Source organism: Pan paniscus, chromosome 15 (assembly GCF_029289425.2).
Source record: "Pan paniscus chromosome 15, NHGRI_mPanPan1-v2.0_pri, whole genome shotgun sequence".
Lineage (NCBI taxonomy): Eukaryota > Metazoa > Chordata > Mammalia > Primates > Hominidae > Pan > Pan paniscus.
Genome location: NC_073264.2, coordinates 69,605,325 through 69,622,183, shown reverse-complemented (window position 1 = coordinate 69,622,183; position 16,859 = coordinate 69,605,325). Strand labels below are relative to the sequence as shown.

General features: G+C 47.4%; 1 protein-coding gene across 6 annotated transcripts in view; it reads right to left on the bottom strand.

The window, feature by feature from the left end:
- Positions 1-16,859, bottom strand: part of RAD51B (RAD51 paralog B) — a 917,968-nt gene that overhangs the window by 222,756 nt on the left and 678,353 nt on the right. Inside the window, exon 11 of one of the 6 annotated variants that reach the window (XM_034937710.4) lies at positions 9,486-10,237. The exons of the other annotated variants lie outside the window; for them this stretch is intronic. Within the exon in view, the coding sequence (XP_034793601.1) occupies positions 10,221-10,237 (17 nt within the window). The 3' untranslated portion in view covers positions 9,486-10,220. Of the gene's footprint in view, positions 1-9,485; positions 10,238-16,859 lie in introns of those variants that run through there. 6 annotated transcript variants of the gene reach the window in all.

Sequence of the window (16,859 nt, the reverse complement as noted above, 5' to 3'; positions counted from 1 at the left end):
GGGGCTGGGCTCACAAAGTAAAGCTCAAAGCAGAACAAGCCAGATGCGTTTCAAACCCACAAACACACACGAGGACACCCGAGCTGCCACTGGCCCGAGCAGATTGGGTGCTAAAACAGCACTGGAGCAATGAAGGAGGGGGTCATTCTAAAATTAGAGCTCTACTTTCTCTCCCCTCTGAACATATATGAGTGGAATAATGGATTAATATTGAAAATTGATTTCATGTGTACTTCAAGAGCACCTGCGCGGTGATGCCCACACTCCCTCCCCACCCCCTCCACATACACACTCTCCCTCAACTCACCCCGGAGACCTAGAGCTTTTGCTACCAATCACATCTTGTGTCCTGTATAAACAAGGGCTGGTAACTAGTACAGGAAATGAACTTCACAAGCATTGAATGTGTACCCACCTGTGGTATGGGGAGTTGCCAGATTTTTTTCTAACTGAGAATGTTCACAGAATCTCGAAACTTTCTTTCAGCTTCCCCCCCTGCACACTTGAGTGTGGGCGCCTACCATGCGTGCACACATACCCAAGCACAAAATTTCCCTCAATTTCCCCCAAGACATATCAACAATGAGATGTGCCCATATATACACGGGCACACAGCCAGCCATTCCCAAACCTTCTCCTTTGTCCCCCCCACCCGCCTTTCAATGTATAAATGAGAGCGCCTAGGTGTGCTGGTGCTGCCCCTCCCTGCCTCGGACACATGCAGAACTTTGCGCCCACTCAGCACGATCCAGCACACAGGAGCTGGGGAGCCAAGTATGTTTATATTCCCACGTGTGCACCGGCGCGCACGCACACATGCACGCGCACGCACACACGCACGCGCACGCACAGCCACATTCCAGCTGGCCCCAGCACAGCTGTGACAGGCCAGGGTCTGTTTGCCATTGTTTTCCTTCGCCTCTAACAGGCATTCATGCAACAGAGAGGAGGTCATGAGAGGTTTCCACCCCGTTTTGTAGCATTTACCCCGAGCCTGAGTGTTGGGGAGGTGGCTTTTGAGAATGAGCTATGGGTGGCAGGGTGGAAAGCAGAGACAAAGGCATTCCTTCCCATCTCCTGCCTGAGCTTCACTCGCTAATGTGCACTGCTCTGGATTGTTCAGAGATTTCTTTATGTGTCATCCTGTCTCAAACCTGGCTGGGAGGATGGAGGCTCAGCTAAAGAATTTCTGGAAGTTCTGTCTCAAGGTCCTGCTTTGTCACCTCTTATTACTACAACTGTTCTAGGCCCAGGCTGCCTGGGGGCACACTGTGTCCTGAAAGCCTGAGTGGCAGGCCCCAGCCACATAAGCAAAGACACATTTGGGTAGAAACTGAAGGAGATAAAAATGGACCCCAAGTGGCCACTATCCCTCTAGGGATTTTGGCCCACAAGAAAAGCTGGTATATAAAGAATTCCCCACCTGACCCTCAGCAGCAGTGAATGTTCTAATGATTCCCTCAGCAGTACATATGCAAAGTGGATACTGTCTTTGCACTGACAATAAGATTGGCTAATCTGGCTGGGCGCGGTCGCTCACGCCGGTAATCCCAACACTTTGGGAGGCCGAGGCAGGCGGATCTCCTGAGGTTGGGAGTTCGAGACCAGTCTGGCCAACATGGTGAAACCCCATCTCTATTAAAAATACAAAAAAGTTAGCCAGGCATGGTGGTGCATGCCTGTAATCCCAGCTACTCGGGAGGCTGAGGCAGGGGAATTGCTTGAACCAGAGAGGTAGAGGTTGCAGTGGGCCGAGATCATGCCACTGCCCTCCAGCCTGCGCAACAGAGCGAGACTCTGTCTCAAAAAAAAAAAAAAAAAAAAGATTAGCTAATCTACAAGTTCATTTGTTATTTCTAAGAGCCAGATGGGACTTAATGCATCTAAGACACTAACAAACCCAGAGTTCTTACTGTGTGGATCTGGACAGAGGGGGCAGCTGACAGATTTCTCACTGTGCCCCACTGAACTGTGGCAAGGGACTGGCTAGAAATACATGTACTTTGTCTGCAGCCATGGCTTGCAAACTCTACCCCACTCACCTCTGTGGCAGAGTCCTTTCTTCAAATAAAATCTTACTAGAAAGCCCAGTGTACAAAACTGATCAAAACAGTCTCTCTGGTTACAGGGATGAATTAGCTGTGTGTGTGCGGGCATGGGGTGTCCCCATCTGCTCCTGCTCCATCCTCGTGCTCCCTCCATCTATACTTCAGGGAATCTCCGTGGGGTTCCTTGGATCCCAGGTTGAAAACTGTTATCACAATGCAGGCCCCTTCTTGTAACAGTTGTCAAACTTCGTACCCAAGAAAACACGTAATGACAAAGAGCTGCTAGGAATTTAACGGCCTTTCAAATTCGCCTGAGTTTTACATACTATGGATTTCAGCTGCTGCCCATGTTTGGTGTGGCACTAAGAGTTATGGACCCCTTGCTGAAACACCCTGGCCTCTTGCAGGTCTGCAGTTCACAAATTAGGAATAACTGTACAGAAATTAAGAACAAGAAATGAGACTGGCGTCCCAGATGGAGCCACACCATCAAGTGTGTAGACTGGGCTCCAGTGTCTAGTGAAGAAATTTGTGCTTAAATAGTATTTGGCAATGGAGAGCCATTAAAAAGCCATATGCGATTATTACTATTAATTATTTTTTAAGCCAGGAAATGAATGATTGAAAATGAACTAGCAAAAAAAAAAAAAAGAAAAAAAGAAAAAAAAAGGATTACTCCTTTGCAATTTAAGTTCCCTTTCCCATCTCTAGCTGTCTGAGCTTCCACATCCCAGTCGCAGAGTCCACTGGGAGAGTTTCCCTCCCAAGCATCACAGATGGGCCCAGCCCAGACACGTTTCTCCAGTCTTCATGATCAGAGGCACTGATTGTCTGCTGTGGCATTACCTAAAGTGAGTGGTCCAGCTCAGGCTTCGGCACCCTTGTGACTGAGCAAACTCATTGATGTACACAAATGGAAACCATGCCTAAATTAAAGAATGTGCATATGGATGAACAAAGAGGGGATTTATATGGTATGCAGGCCAAAGTGGAGGCCTAATTCCTTGGTTTTGCCCACCTTCTTTCCTAGACCTTCAGATCCCCCTATCCCTAAATATGTCAATGAAGTCCTTGGTTTCAGCTGCGGAGTCAGGAAATACAACTGGAGGTAGCATGGGATGCCGGCCTGGAGAGTCATTGCGCCCAGATCCAGCTCTGTACTCTGCTTGCCTTGGGGAGAATTGCTAAAGCTTCTGGTACCGGAATGTGTCCATGCCTAAAACGAAAGGTACTATTAACGTGCATCTACCAACTTCAGAAGGGGCCGTAGGGATGAAGATGTAATTAAAGCCTGTGAGCACTTCGTGCTTCTTGATGAAAGACAACAACACCACCGTGAAGTTTTATTATCTACCGACTCTGTTTTTAAAATGATTCCAATTCCTTTCTGTTTTTCCTTTTGGGGTCTGCATAAACTTTGTTAGCTATTAATTTCAAAAAAGTCCTCCTTGCACCTCAGAGCAGGATTTTATTTAGCGCCTCAGAGAATTTCTTTCCATACTGCAGACCCTCAAAGGATTCCTCTTGGTCAGGGTGGAAGAGGCCTGCATGTGTTCAGCTGCTGAGTTCAGTTCAATTTAATAAATATTTATGGAACATCTACTAACATCTTCTTAGCCCTGAAAGGCAGGGCAGGGCTGAAACAAGTAGGAAAGGTTGTGAACTTTGGAGCCAGGCTGCCTGAGGATTGAATTCCAGCTGACACTTCCATATGGGTCCTTGGAGAGCCTCTCGTCACCTCTCTGAATCTCTGTTTGTCACCTGGAAAATGGAGATAACCCCATTCATCTCCCAGGGTAAGGTAATAAAAAGATAGAAATCTAGTGAGTGGTGGGTAGGCGCTCAGTGAGGCCTTGCCGCCTTCTCTGTAGCATCAGCCTCTGGAGGAGGGGGAAGGGAGATGCCTCCTCCTCAGCTCTGTTTTTCCTCCCTGAGGCCCTCTGTCTACTCCTAAAGGCTTGTCCATCCATTTTGGAAGGAATGTCAGCCGGTTAAACCAGTGTTTCTGAAATGTTCTCATGTCAATTTCTCCCATGCTCCTGGGCGGCTCATTTCCTCCACACACACCCTCCTCCACCAAAATACCTCCAAGGCCTCCCCATCATTACGCCCTCCACCCTCCCTCCAAATCCATTCCCAAGGAGAAGAGAAGAGCTTTTCTATTCTTTTGAGAGAGCACACAGTGGAAGTGGCTTTGCTTTGTTGTCTCCACTTCAGAAAAGATCAAACTGCAGGCTCCATGAAGTGTCAGTCCTCCAAAGGAGCTTCAGGTCAGAGGGAGGAGGGGCGAGGCCAGGCAGGGTAGGCTGAGGCTGTCCCAGAGGGACCAGTCCAGGCAGAACCAACACAGCCTTCCAAGGTGCCCTCGCAGGGGCCCACATCACCCTGGATCTAGCCTGAAAGATGCCCCCTAGAATGTTCCCTGGCAGATATGGCTGTCCTGTCTGAAAGAACCACGATAAAGGAGTCCACACAGGATCCTGTCCTTTTCTAAATGAGGATTCTTGTCTCCCAGGTTCCCAGGGAGGACAGCGGATGCAAGGGAGCCCTTGAATAGGCACCGCAAAGGCCAACACACTTTAAATTAAGCTTCCGATGCTTAGAAGGGGCACAGCTTCCCACAAATCCCCTGGTGCATGCAGCTTTGAGGCAGTGTTCAGTCCGTCTGTTCTTTTAGAAGTGCGCCTTGGAAGCCAGGAGTTATTTGTTTCCGAAAGGTAGGCACTCATCAGGTGGGTGGTCTTTGCATTTTTTGTGTGCTTTGATTCCCTCCCTTTTCTTTTCAGGACTATTGAGGGGTTTATTTTTCCCTCTCCCAGCAGTGCTTGGGGGTTTGGCTGCAATGTGCATCTGTGTTGGGTTTTCCCACAGGCCCCTGCAAAGGCAGCCCTGTTGCCTTCAGAAAGTCCCGGGCGGCCCGTGGTGGGGAGTCGGAACTGCAGCTGTGCGCCCCCTCCCTTCTGCAGCAGGCTTTGATCAGTTTTCGTGGGGGCTGAGTGCAGCCTGACCTCCCATCTCCAGCGTCTCTCAGGTGGAAAGTTCTGTTCAGCCTGTCTGTGGCTTCAAAGGCTCTCCCTCCTTCAGGCTGGGATGAGACTGATAATGGTTCTCATTTTGCTGTCGTGTGATCTCCCAGCAGCCCCCATCTTTCCATTGACAGGCTTTTACTTATTTGGTTGGGCTGCTTTGGCCAAACTCAAACCACCTTTCTGGTTGAGGAAGCACATTGATGTCCCCTCCCATTGAGGCTCCTTTGATGGCTCAGATGTGGCCTTCCAGCCCAGACAAAGGTGACCGGGCTGTGGCAGCCAGGCACCTGGCGAATCAGCATCTAGGCGTTGGGCAGGGCAGAGGACTGTGTGAGCCTGCAAGTCTGTGAAGAGGAACACTCAGCTCCGCCCTTTCTACCTTTGAAGGCTAAGGCAAGTCGCTGCTTTCTGCTCTAGTTCCTTGCAGGAATCCAGCAGTGGTGGCCGATGTCACACCCCACCCCATGCCTGTGCCTGAACCTGGGCTGGACATAGGCAAGGCCAAAGCCCTGACATTGACAACATTTCCAAAGAACTTGAGCCATTCACTATCTTGAGAAGTGGGCACCAGGCCAGCTGAGCTTGGGGAGTTCCTGTTCTGGCCCACTATTTCCAACAGTTGTGGCCTTACAGCCTTAGTTCTCAGTCCAAGGGGTTAACATCAGCTACCTCAGCTGCTCCAGGGCCTACTTCCGGCTCCAGCCTCAAAGTGCTGCTGACCCTGTGCTTGGGCCTTCCAGCCCCCCATGGTGTGTAAAAGGACAGGGCTGGACATCTAAGGTAGCTGTCAGCGAGTTTGCACAGGGGTTGCTGCCTCACCAAAGCTCCATGGGGCCTCGGCTGCAGCTCGTCACTCCTCACGATGTGGATGGGGTTAGGCTGCACGTTGCCCTTTGGTTTCCTCATATTTAAAATAAGGTGGCCAAGGGCAACAGGAGCGGTCAGGAGAGCATCCTTCTTCCTCAGCCTGATAGCACAGTCTCTTCCTTCCTTTTGATCATATTCAAAACAACTGCAATAGAACAATAAGTCTGGGAGGAGGCCAGAGGGGGATTTATTATGCTGTTGTGCTGTGGCACAGCCTTGCCTGACTTTATCTTGCACTGAGGTCTGCATGGGAGGAAATCTGCAGGCCTGTGGATTGTCTCTCTGAAGCTGAACTCCCTCCAACCTGAAATCTGGGAGGGCAGGCGAGATGCTGCCATGTTGGCCACACCCCAGCATGAACCATGGCAAGAGGGAAACCAGCCCAGATCTCCCAAAACTCTGAAAACATGACTGTGAGAGGCACAGGGACCCCAAACAGTCAGAGCCCACCTGGGTTTAGCCCTATAAGAGGGGACTCCAGAAACTGAGTTTGCCCCAGGACAGGAGATCCCCAGAGCTCTTCTTAACAGCCAGTGTCCTCTCTTCCCATTCCAGCAGGAGAGGGAGTTGTGTGGGGAGGTGCCTCTATTTGTGGCAAAGCAGGGAAAGCTCAGCGGTGGACTGTCAGCTTCTCATACCAGAGAGACCATGTGGCAGGGGGTTCTTCTCTTTTCCCAACAAGGCTGAGAGCCAAGAAAGGACCTCAGAGCCCTGGAGCTGAGAGAAAGTTGATTTGTCCCAGTTTTGACTTTATCTCCCCCTGAATGCAAATGTTTTGACATCCATCTGCTGTTAGCAGGACCCACCAGGTCATCTCAGCAACCTTCATTTCAATCAACCCATCACTTCAACCCTCACTGACAAAGAAACTCTAATGCCAGTGCTGCTAGTAAAATACATACATCAATAAATAAATCCTTTCTCATCTGACAGCTGGGTGCTACGGGCTGCTGGCCCGACTATCTCTGTGGGGCTTGAGCCTTTTGTAATACTGTGGCTTAAGCACAGGCAAACCTGGGGTCAAGGTCTGGCTCCACCAGCATTTGCCAAATGACCTTGAGCAGATTACATTACCTCCCAGAGCCTCAGTTTCCTCAGCTGTAAGATGGGGATGAGAATAGCAACCATGTAGGATTGTTTCGAGGATTAAATGGGATAATGTATGTGACATACTTAGCACATGTTAAACATTCTATAGAGTGTGGTCATTATTACTACCACTATTTCAAATAGATGTGAGGATCTGATCGAACTTCCTTGGTCCTTAGTAGTGTCCTCAGGTGAACCATGAGCTCCGATCTCTGCCATGAGAAGTTAATGTATGAGGAACGCAAGAGGGAAGAGACTCCACAGCACAACGTTTAGGGAAGTTCACTCAGACCCCAGCAGCAAGTCCAGGGGCTGAACTCAGTTTTCTAGACGACCAGATTCTCTCTCTCTCCAGTCATTTCATCTCTCTGGGCAACCTAACTGCATTAGTTTTCTAGGGCTGCAGCAACAAAGTGTCACGAACATAGTGGCCTAAAACCACAGAAATGTATTCTCTATAGTCCTGGCAGCCAGAAGCCCCACATCAAGGTGTCTGCAGGGCCGGGCTCCCTCTGAAGGCTCTTGGGGAGACCTCTTCCTCGCCTCTTCCAGCTTCCGGTGGCTCCAGGTGTTCCTTGGCTTGGGGCTGCTTAACTCCAGTCTCTGCCTCCGTGGTCACACTGCCTCCTCCTCTTTGTGACTGTCCTCCTCTGTGTCTCTTATCAGGATGCTTGTCATTAGATTTAGGGCCCACCTGGGTAGTTCAGGATGATCTCATCTCAACATCCTTAATTACCTCTGCAAAGACCGTTTATACAAATCAGGCCATATTTACACGTTCTGGGGGTAAGGACATGGACGTATCTTTTTGGGAGCCACCATTTAACCTACTGCATCCACTAACCCTGCAAAATATCACATTGGATTATGACTAAAAAGTCAGGATAAGACCTCTCACCTGGGGTGGGTGAGGGGCTCACTCCTCTCCATGGTAACATCACTGCTTCTTTGCTTAGTCTCAAGGAGGGGTCATGATCCACCACCTTCAAAGAAAAATCTAGCTCTTCATTCTTTACTCATTGGCAGGGAGTGAAAACAAGTTCTTTCCGCTTAGTAAGAAACATTGCATCCAATGGGGGACTCAAGTCTGTGCTGAGTCCCAGGGCTTCCTGTTCTTAGTTGGATATGTTGGGATTTCAAAACCCATTGTGCCCCTTAGGCTTATGAGTGCAAAAACTCACATGTGATGAGCCCCCTTCTGGAAAAGCCCCACCAGAAACATCATTCTCTCAGTGCTGAAACCCTTCACCTTCTCCTCTTCTTGCCAACCTCCGGAGGCCCCACACTCACTGAAAAGGGGGCACAACTCTCTTTTCTCAAAGGCCTCCTCTAGCCTTGCTCTCTGACCCCTGTTGTCTATTTCCTCCTTCAGCCCCTTATTCAACCATAGAGATCCATGTCTCATAGGAAAGACATTGCCCAGGGGTTCCCAGTCCCCTGCTGGGAAGGCCTTTCCTCCAAAATTGCTGACAGTTAAGCTACCAGACTGCAAGGGAATACAGATTATAATACAATGCATTTTTTGTTTCTTCCAATCAAGTAATACTTCTATATAAATTTAGTATACGTCTCAGCTCCTTCCAGGTGGTTTTAAGAAAAAAGCTAGTGTTATGCCCTTTCCCTCTGATGAGTCTAATTGCATGGGGCTCTGGTGGTGGCCCTGCTTTGCCCTTCAAGAGCATCTGTGAATAACTTTGTGTTTGTAGGTTTCTTTTTAAAGGTGTTCCTCCTATTTCTGGCTCACAGATGTTGACAAGTAGCATGTGTAGAGTTCAGTCTGCACAAATCTGGGAGCTCTGAACACTAGATCCTATATTCACAGAGTCCCCCACCACTGGAACCTGGCTAGGGGTAGGAAAGTCACCGTAACCCTACAGTCCTGTGGAAAGGGTAGAGTAGTGGGGACTAACTGGAAAGAAGTGAAAATAAGACAAAGTAGCCAGTGGAATCTCCAGTCTGCCCCTTGCTTAGCTATGGAGAGCACAGCAAGATGATGGGTGAAGTCCACTGCTTCTCTGAACCATCTTTCAACTTGTCTGCTGAGGGTCCACTTTCTCTCCTTTCTCTGCCTGCATGTTTGTGCAAAATTTGTGTCTTCACGTGCAGACTATGAGTTTTGTGTGCATGGAACAGAGCCCTCTAGAAGGGTCTTGTGCCACTTTAAAATGTGACTCCCAAAAAATCTGACCTGTGCTCATACATTGCTGATGGAAATACAAAATGGTTTAGCCATGTGGAGAATAGTATTGCAGTTCTTCAAAAAGTTAAACATAGAATCACCATATGACTAGTAAATCCACTCCTAGGTACATACCTTAAAAAATTGAAAATAGGTATTCAAATAAATACATGTGTATGCAAGTTCATAGCAGCACAATATTCACAATAGTTGAAGGGTGTAACCAGCCCAAATGACCACTGACGGATGAATGAATGAACAAAATGCAGTATATCCTGACAATGGAATATTATTCAGCCATAAAAAGAATGATGCACACTACACCATGGAGGAGACTTGAAAACATACTAGTGAAAGAAGACAGACACTATATGATTCCATTTATATGAAATATCCAGAATAGGTAAAGCCATAGCAACAAAGTAGATTGGTGGGTTTCCAGGAGCTGGGAGGAGGGGGAAATAGGAACACTTGCATAATGGTTATGGGTCTTGCTTTTGGGGTGATGAAAATATTTGGAACTAGACAGAGATGCTGGTTGCACATCATGATATCTAGTTGCCACGGAATTGTTTACTTTAAAATGGTTAATTTCATCTTATATAAATTTCACCTCCATAAAAATGAAATATTTTAGAAAGAGAAAGTTAAAAAAAAAAAAAACCTGTGTGTTCCACGAACACAACCCAACCCTTGCTCTCATTCCCATTTCCCGTTCCCTGTGTGCCCATTGTCAGTGCCATGGTATCAAATCAGTGCCCATTGTCAGTGCCATGGTATCAAATCAGCTTATGATGCAGATTACTGTCGGGCTTGTTCTTGATCCTATTTGTGAGATACATCCTCTAGAATTCCATGACCAAAGCTGAGTCTACACAGTAGCAACCAAACGTTTTAGCAGAGAACGATGGGTGTTTCACCACAAGACTCTTTCCCAATATTTTGTTTCTGTGGCAGAAAAGCGGATTTTTCTTGGCAAGATGAACAGGTTTGCACATTTACCTGTCTCTAGGAATTTCCATAGGCTGCAAGAAGAAAAAGAACATGAGTGTCAAGATACCTAGAAAAAGATGTTGAAGGCTTGCATAAAGCCTACTGAGGCTAAAACTGTTGTTTATTGAAGTTATGGGGAAAAAAGTTCATGCCCCCATTCTGTTTGTTCCAACCTCATTTGAAGAGTTGAGAGAGAACTTGTAGTTTCGTGCTTCTAGAACAGAAAAGATTTGGAATTTCAAAGAGAAAAATGCCCATAGGGAGAACTGGGGACATGGAGATGCCCTGCGTTAACTAGGGCAGAAAGTTGTAGTCTGTTGATGGAACTGTCATTTACTCATGCACCTGAACCCTTGAAGTCATTCACGAGGGTGGAAATCAGCTTCTTCCAAGCTCCTGTTAATGTTGATATTTTGACCTCCTCCTATGAATCACGAATGTTCTTAATGGAATTCATTCATTCACTGCATATGGTCCTGCCATGCGCCAGAAGGCAATAGGCCAGGCCACTGGATGGAGAAGACCCCATCCCTGCCTTGCTGCATAAGCAGCTCAGTGAAAAAGCCAGGCAGGAACATCACAGCCATACGGCAAGTGCTCAGACAGAGGTATCAGGCCATGGGAGCACCAAGGAGTCACTGCATCTGGGCCCTGTCAGAGGTGGGGACAGTGGAGCCCAGTGTTAAAGGAAGATGGTGACAGGAGACCAGCATTACAGGCAAGTAAGCACAGCATCCACATTGGCCCAGAGGCATGGACACAGGTGGCATATCTGGGGAACACTGCTGCAGAGAGGAGAGGAGGGAATATCGCTACAAGAGGAGAGGAGGCTGTCGGGGCAAGTTGGGGCCAGGCTGGAAAGGGTCTTACATTTGACCCATTTTTTCCGGTGACTTTTTCCTTTTCATAGGAACAACAGCCAAATATTTGTCATAAATCATTTTCCTTCATCCTGTCAGTAGCCCCCTTTTACCGATGAATACACTGAGGTTCAAAAAGGTTAAGTAATTCCAAAGAGGGATGCACACATCACCGGAACATACGAGAAACTGTTTGTCAATGACTGAGTGGTTACTGCTGGGGGAAGCCAGGATGGAAGGATGCGACCAAAAGGACAAAGGCGGCTTTAATTGCATCAGTAACATTTCATTTCTTAAGCTGGGTTTCGGTACATGGATGCTCTTTGTGCCTTTTTGTTTGTGTGAAATTTTCATAATGACTCTTAAAGCCACTGGACTTGCATGTTAGGGCAGCATCTTTGCTTGAAAGGAGGCAGTGTCTGAGGCTGAGGGTCCCTTGAGAACACAGGGGCAGCCCTTAATATCCAAATGCTTGATGGGTTTTTCACTGTGGTTAAGAGGTAAGTCACTATTTATTCCACCTAGTCAAGGCCTCAGAGCTGACACTTCTACAGAAAAAGCAGGACAGACAGGTTTGATTCTCCTGGTTCCCTTGGGCAGGAACTGAATGTTTCCCATCTAGGGGCATATGAGCAGAGAGGAAGGGGTCTGAGCCCCACAGTGTGTCCTCAGTTACCACTTCTACGCGCTTGGCAGCCCGTGCTCCGAGTTCCTTTTCAACTGCGTTTCCCTTCAAGTTAACACCGTTTGCTTCCTCCGCTAGAGCATCCTGCCCCCTCCAGCGTAGCCCTGAGAAGGAGACCCAGCCCCCTGCCTTCCTGGCATGCAGAACTTAAAACAAGAGCTCTCTGCCATCGGACATCCTTACCATTTCCAGCTATTGAGTGTAATCAGGTGTGCCAGGATCTGATTTCAAAGCCAAAAGCAAAGGGGCTCGGAGGAATCCTCTCTCGGTTGCGCCAGTGGAAGACAAAGGGGTCTGAACAAACAGGATGCACTGAGAGCTGTAGAGAGCACTCCCCAGCAAGTGGGGTGGGCAGGATGCAGGGTTGGAATAGTTGACCTGTAAGCCTGGGTGTTGGCATGTGAGACAGTCATGCCCAGGAGAAGCAAGGCAGGGCATGAACAGATGCTGATTCATCTGACAGCCTCTCTGGATGGTTCCTGGTAGACAGTCATGCTCTTCCAGGGCCCAGAGAGTTATATAATCTCCGCCTGAATAGAAGATCCCGACTCTGGCCGTTCACCTTGCAGAGAATGCTGACATTTCTAGAAATCAGAGAAAACCCACTATGCCTTGTAGGGCAGATGAGCAGTACTCAGGAATCTACAAGCGAGTCAGAACTGATGCGCTGTGGAGCTGGAGAAGACCCACTGGTTGCACCCCAATGTCTGGGTCCTGATGGATCCATTTTTTTCTGTCCCTGTTTCTATCTCTTATCCCATACTCTGCTTGCTGGGCTTGGGAACCTACATCTAGTAAACTTTCCCGATCATTAACTGGATAAAGAGTTAAAAGTCATTCCAGAGAACACGACCCTTCTTGGGAGGCTATAGCCCGAGGGAAAATTTCAGTATTTCCTTTCTCTTTCTCACTGCCCTCATTTTTATATGGCAGGAATCGGAGATGAAAACAAATATAACAAACCCGACTTGAAGGCAAACAAAGATCATCAAAGGCAACAAGAATAGGAAGCAGCTTACAGTGGGAAGAAAGTGCCCATCTAGACTGACGCCTCACTGATGGTGAAACTTAGTGGTGCTGCCCCAATTCACCGTCTTTCAGAGATAGCCTTGTTGTTTTCAACCGGGGGTGCTTGGAGTATTGCCCACAGACACCTCTGACTGTTAGAGTCAAAGCCTCGGGGAATGCTCCTGGCATTTTCTGGATGAGGCTGCAAGTACAAATGTCCTCCAGTACACAGGATAGTCACAAAACCGAAGAACTACCCCCCCACCCTTTTTCTAATAGAGCAGTACTGGTGAAATTGGTCTTTTTTTTTTTTTTTTTTTTTTGAGACGGAGTCTCACTCTGTCGCCCAGGCTGGAGTGCAATGGCATGACCTCAGCTCACTACAACCTCTGCCTCCCAGGTTCAAGGGATTCTCCTGCCTCAGTCTCCTGAGTAGCTGGGATTACAGGCATGTGCCACCATGCCCAGATAATTTTTTTTTGTATTTTTAGTAGAGACGGGGTTTCACCATGTTGGCCAGGCTGGTCTCAAACTCCTGACCTCAACTGATCCGCCTCCCTCGGCCTCCCATAGTGCTGGGATTACAGGCGTGAGCCACTGCATCCAGCCAGAATTGGTCATTTCTGACACTCAGCTGAACCTCGAGCTCCTCCAACCTGGAGCCTTTGAACATGAAACCTATAGAGAGAGTCTCTGAAAAGAATCCAATTCTAAAGGCCACTGTTGGTTCTAGATGAAATAAAAAGCACACAGAAAATGAAAACCCACCTGACATCTATAGTTCATCAATTGCCTTTAGAGGCAACTCTTATACAAACTCCAAAATTCCCAAGAGAAATTCTAACCTGGCATAAAGCATCGGGAGATTTATGGATATGCTTTCTCCCAGGGCTAGAGTTCTGGGAACCGGAGACTCAGAGGCTGCCTCTCGGCTTCTATAAAATAGGTCTGGGACATACATTAGGTTGTTTTGTCCCTATACAGTGTAAATAGCTGACGCGTGACACTTAAGCAATGGCTAAAAAATAAAATCTGAGCTAATCGTGGGTATATGGAAAGCACAACAAATGTGCAAGTTGCAAATGATTTCTATCTATGTAAAATGGCAACATGATTGGGGCTCTTCTTTAGTATGGCCAGGGTGGAAGCTGAGTATGAGGTCCTTGGGGGAATTCTAACTACATGAAATTGACTAACTAGGGCTGTTTTTTTCTTGGAGGGAGCAGGGAGAAACCAGCAGATACCATCCAGATTTTTCTTAAAAGGAGAGACTTGATGAATCCATCATTCTACTCATAAGCAAATGCCTTTCACAAAGAATGTGAATTCTAGTGAGATTTTGAGCACAAAGCTGCAATGTCTTTGAGAACTTGATTTATGATTCAAGATGAACTGCAGCTAACTCTGGGGTCATTCGGCCGGGGGGATGGGAAGGGCAGACCCATTAATCAAAAGGAAGCAGGGGACCCCTCCAGGTGAGCCAAATGCACAAAGGGAGGAAGTGAGTCCAGGTGGAGAAAGAGACCCCTCCCCTCATCTCCGGTGTCGCTGGGAGACAGCTCTGCTTCAGGGAAGCTCGGAGGGATGGTCTAATGCACATTCTCTCAAAGAATCAGAGAGGCTGCAGCTTGTCTGAGAAGAATTTAAATCCTGGCTCTGATCACGAGCTGTATGACATTAAGCAAGCTATCTAAATCTGAATCTTGGGCCCTTCCAAGATGGGGATAATGGTACTTGCCTCAGAGGGTTGTTAGGGAAATAAGCAGGCATTTACTGAGTACTTAATACATGCCAGGCTTGGTATGAGGTCCTGGAGAGACAATGGTAGAAGGGTTGACAGTTTCATGAAATCACTTCTATAGTTCACTAGGCACAGACACTGCCTATCATTTGGTAGCTGCTCAACAAATGTTACTTCCCTTCCCCTTATAATCTGTACCACTGGGCACCTGCTATGTGCAAGCTATTGTGTAGGCCCTTGGACCTGACATCAAGTAGCAATTTGTAACTTCAAAACTGGTTTCACACACGAGAACAAATGTCACCAGTTTTTGCACTTGCTCGTAGAGAGATAGCAGGAGGGATTTTGAGCTCACAAATCCCTTCAGTTGTAGCAGCCCTTCTTTTATTGATGTTATATCCTGGACTTCTAAGAAAGATCCAACCTATTTATTGCAGGTCATTAATATACCTGACACTGATCTAGGTGCTTAAGAAAAAACTCAATGAATAAATCAAAGACGGCTGCCCTCCAGGGCTTATATGGTAGCAGAGAAGACACAGAATGAAGGGTAAACATTGTGAGCTATTGATTATTTATTACCTTGTATAGCGATAAGTGCTTTGGGAAAATATAAGTAGAGCAGGATGGGGGTAAGCAGAGCGGGTTGCAATTTTAAGTGGGTCAGTCTCATAGAGAAGGTGATATTTTAGCAAAAACTTAAAGGTGAGGGAGTCATCCATTATGTGAGGAAAGGAGGTGAGGGAGTCAGCTATGGTACTCTGGAGAAAAGGGTTCCAGCAAGGGTTCAGAAGTGCAAAGGCTCTAAGGTGAAAGCCTGCCTGTGAGAGGGTTCAGCTAGGAGGCAGTGTGGCTGCAACAGGTGAGCAAGCGAGGAGCTGTGAGAGGTGAAGAAGCAGGTGCCGCTGGAATCGGTGGGGCTTTCTAGGCCTGTGGAAGGACTCCACTTTCACTCTGAGTGAAAAAGCGTTACTTGAGAGTTTTGAGCAGACGAATGGCATGATCTGATTTATGTCTTAAAACTGGAGAGGAGGTCATAGACTCAGGCTTAGGCCTTCCATGAAGGTTGGAAAACCAATCATTTATCTACCCTGTCATCTTCACAGGCCCCCTGGCATGAAGATTAGGCAGATTATTTCTATTCCCATTTTACAAACTGGGGAATTGGGACTCGGGAAGGCTATGGGCATTCTCTGAGGGCCCAGAGCTGGAAGGTGGTAGGCTGGGGACTGAATTCTTGCAGCGCCCCCCCACTTGGACTAAGATGGGTTTCTGGACACTAGGAGCTGTCTGCTCCACAGTGCCCATGGGCTTTCATGCATCCTTGAGGATTGTTTTGGTGTAGAGAAAAGACCAACTGGGGCTACTTTGGTTTTTGAAATTAATATTTATTACATGTTGTTACACGTTGAAAAAACTCAGTTTTCTTTTAGGCTTTAAAGTGCATCTTATAAATCTTATTACATTCTAGTTATAAATCGTAAATGGTCAGTGACAGTTTGTGGATGATGTCCTCAAATTTCAAAAGATCCTTCCTTACCTTATGCCTCAATAACGAACATGATGCGTTGCACCTAGTACATCCCACATCATATATCTCAGAGTCAATCACAACAGAAAGGAGGAGGAAGGGCGGCTGCGGGCCTGGGGTTGGGGTGCAACTTGGCCAGGCACTAATCCATGACCAGGGCTGGGGCTCCAGGCCTCAGGGTCTGTAGGGTGGGCTTACTGGCAGGCACTGGCCACTGGGCAGGGTGCCTTAGGAAGGACATTGGAGAGGCATCCAAATGTAGGAAGAAAGGGAATGTTTTCCCTTTCTCTATCTCCTAGCTCCCTTTTTATCCATAACTCTGGAGAAAAATTTGTGACTACAAAGTTGTAGGCTGGTTTTGCTTCTACCATGTTAATGAGCAGAGGCTCCAGGGGCAGTTTGACAGTGTAAGGCCCCTCTGAGGAGGCCTCCCATTGCTTATCTCAGCCTTTTTCTAACTCCCCGCTCTCCCCTTGGCCTCTCCATGGTCCATCTTTCTCTCTGCTGTCCTTCCTGCAGTGTTCCTCCCTGCCCCTCCCTTCTTTTGGCCTTGGGAGCTCTCCACCCTTCCCCTCCCAACGTTTTCCCTCCATACCCCACGCTCTTTGTTGCTGAATTCAAGGTTCTCAATACAATAAAGCTTTGATGATTTGCCCCAATTGAGAAGGAGTGTCAGCTTAAATTAATGTGGAGTCTGAATAATAGAATTTTAAAGCAAAGTTTAGTTGCTTTCATGTTGTTAAGACATCCTTTCCAGAGAGAAGAGTTAGCATTTAAATGCAGTAATAGTTGATGTTGAGAAATGGGGCAATATGTCTTAGAGAATCTT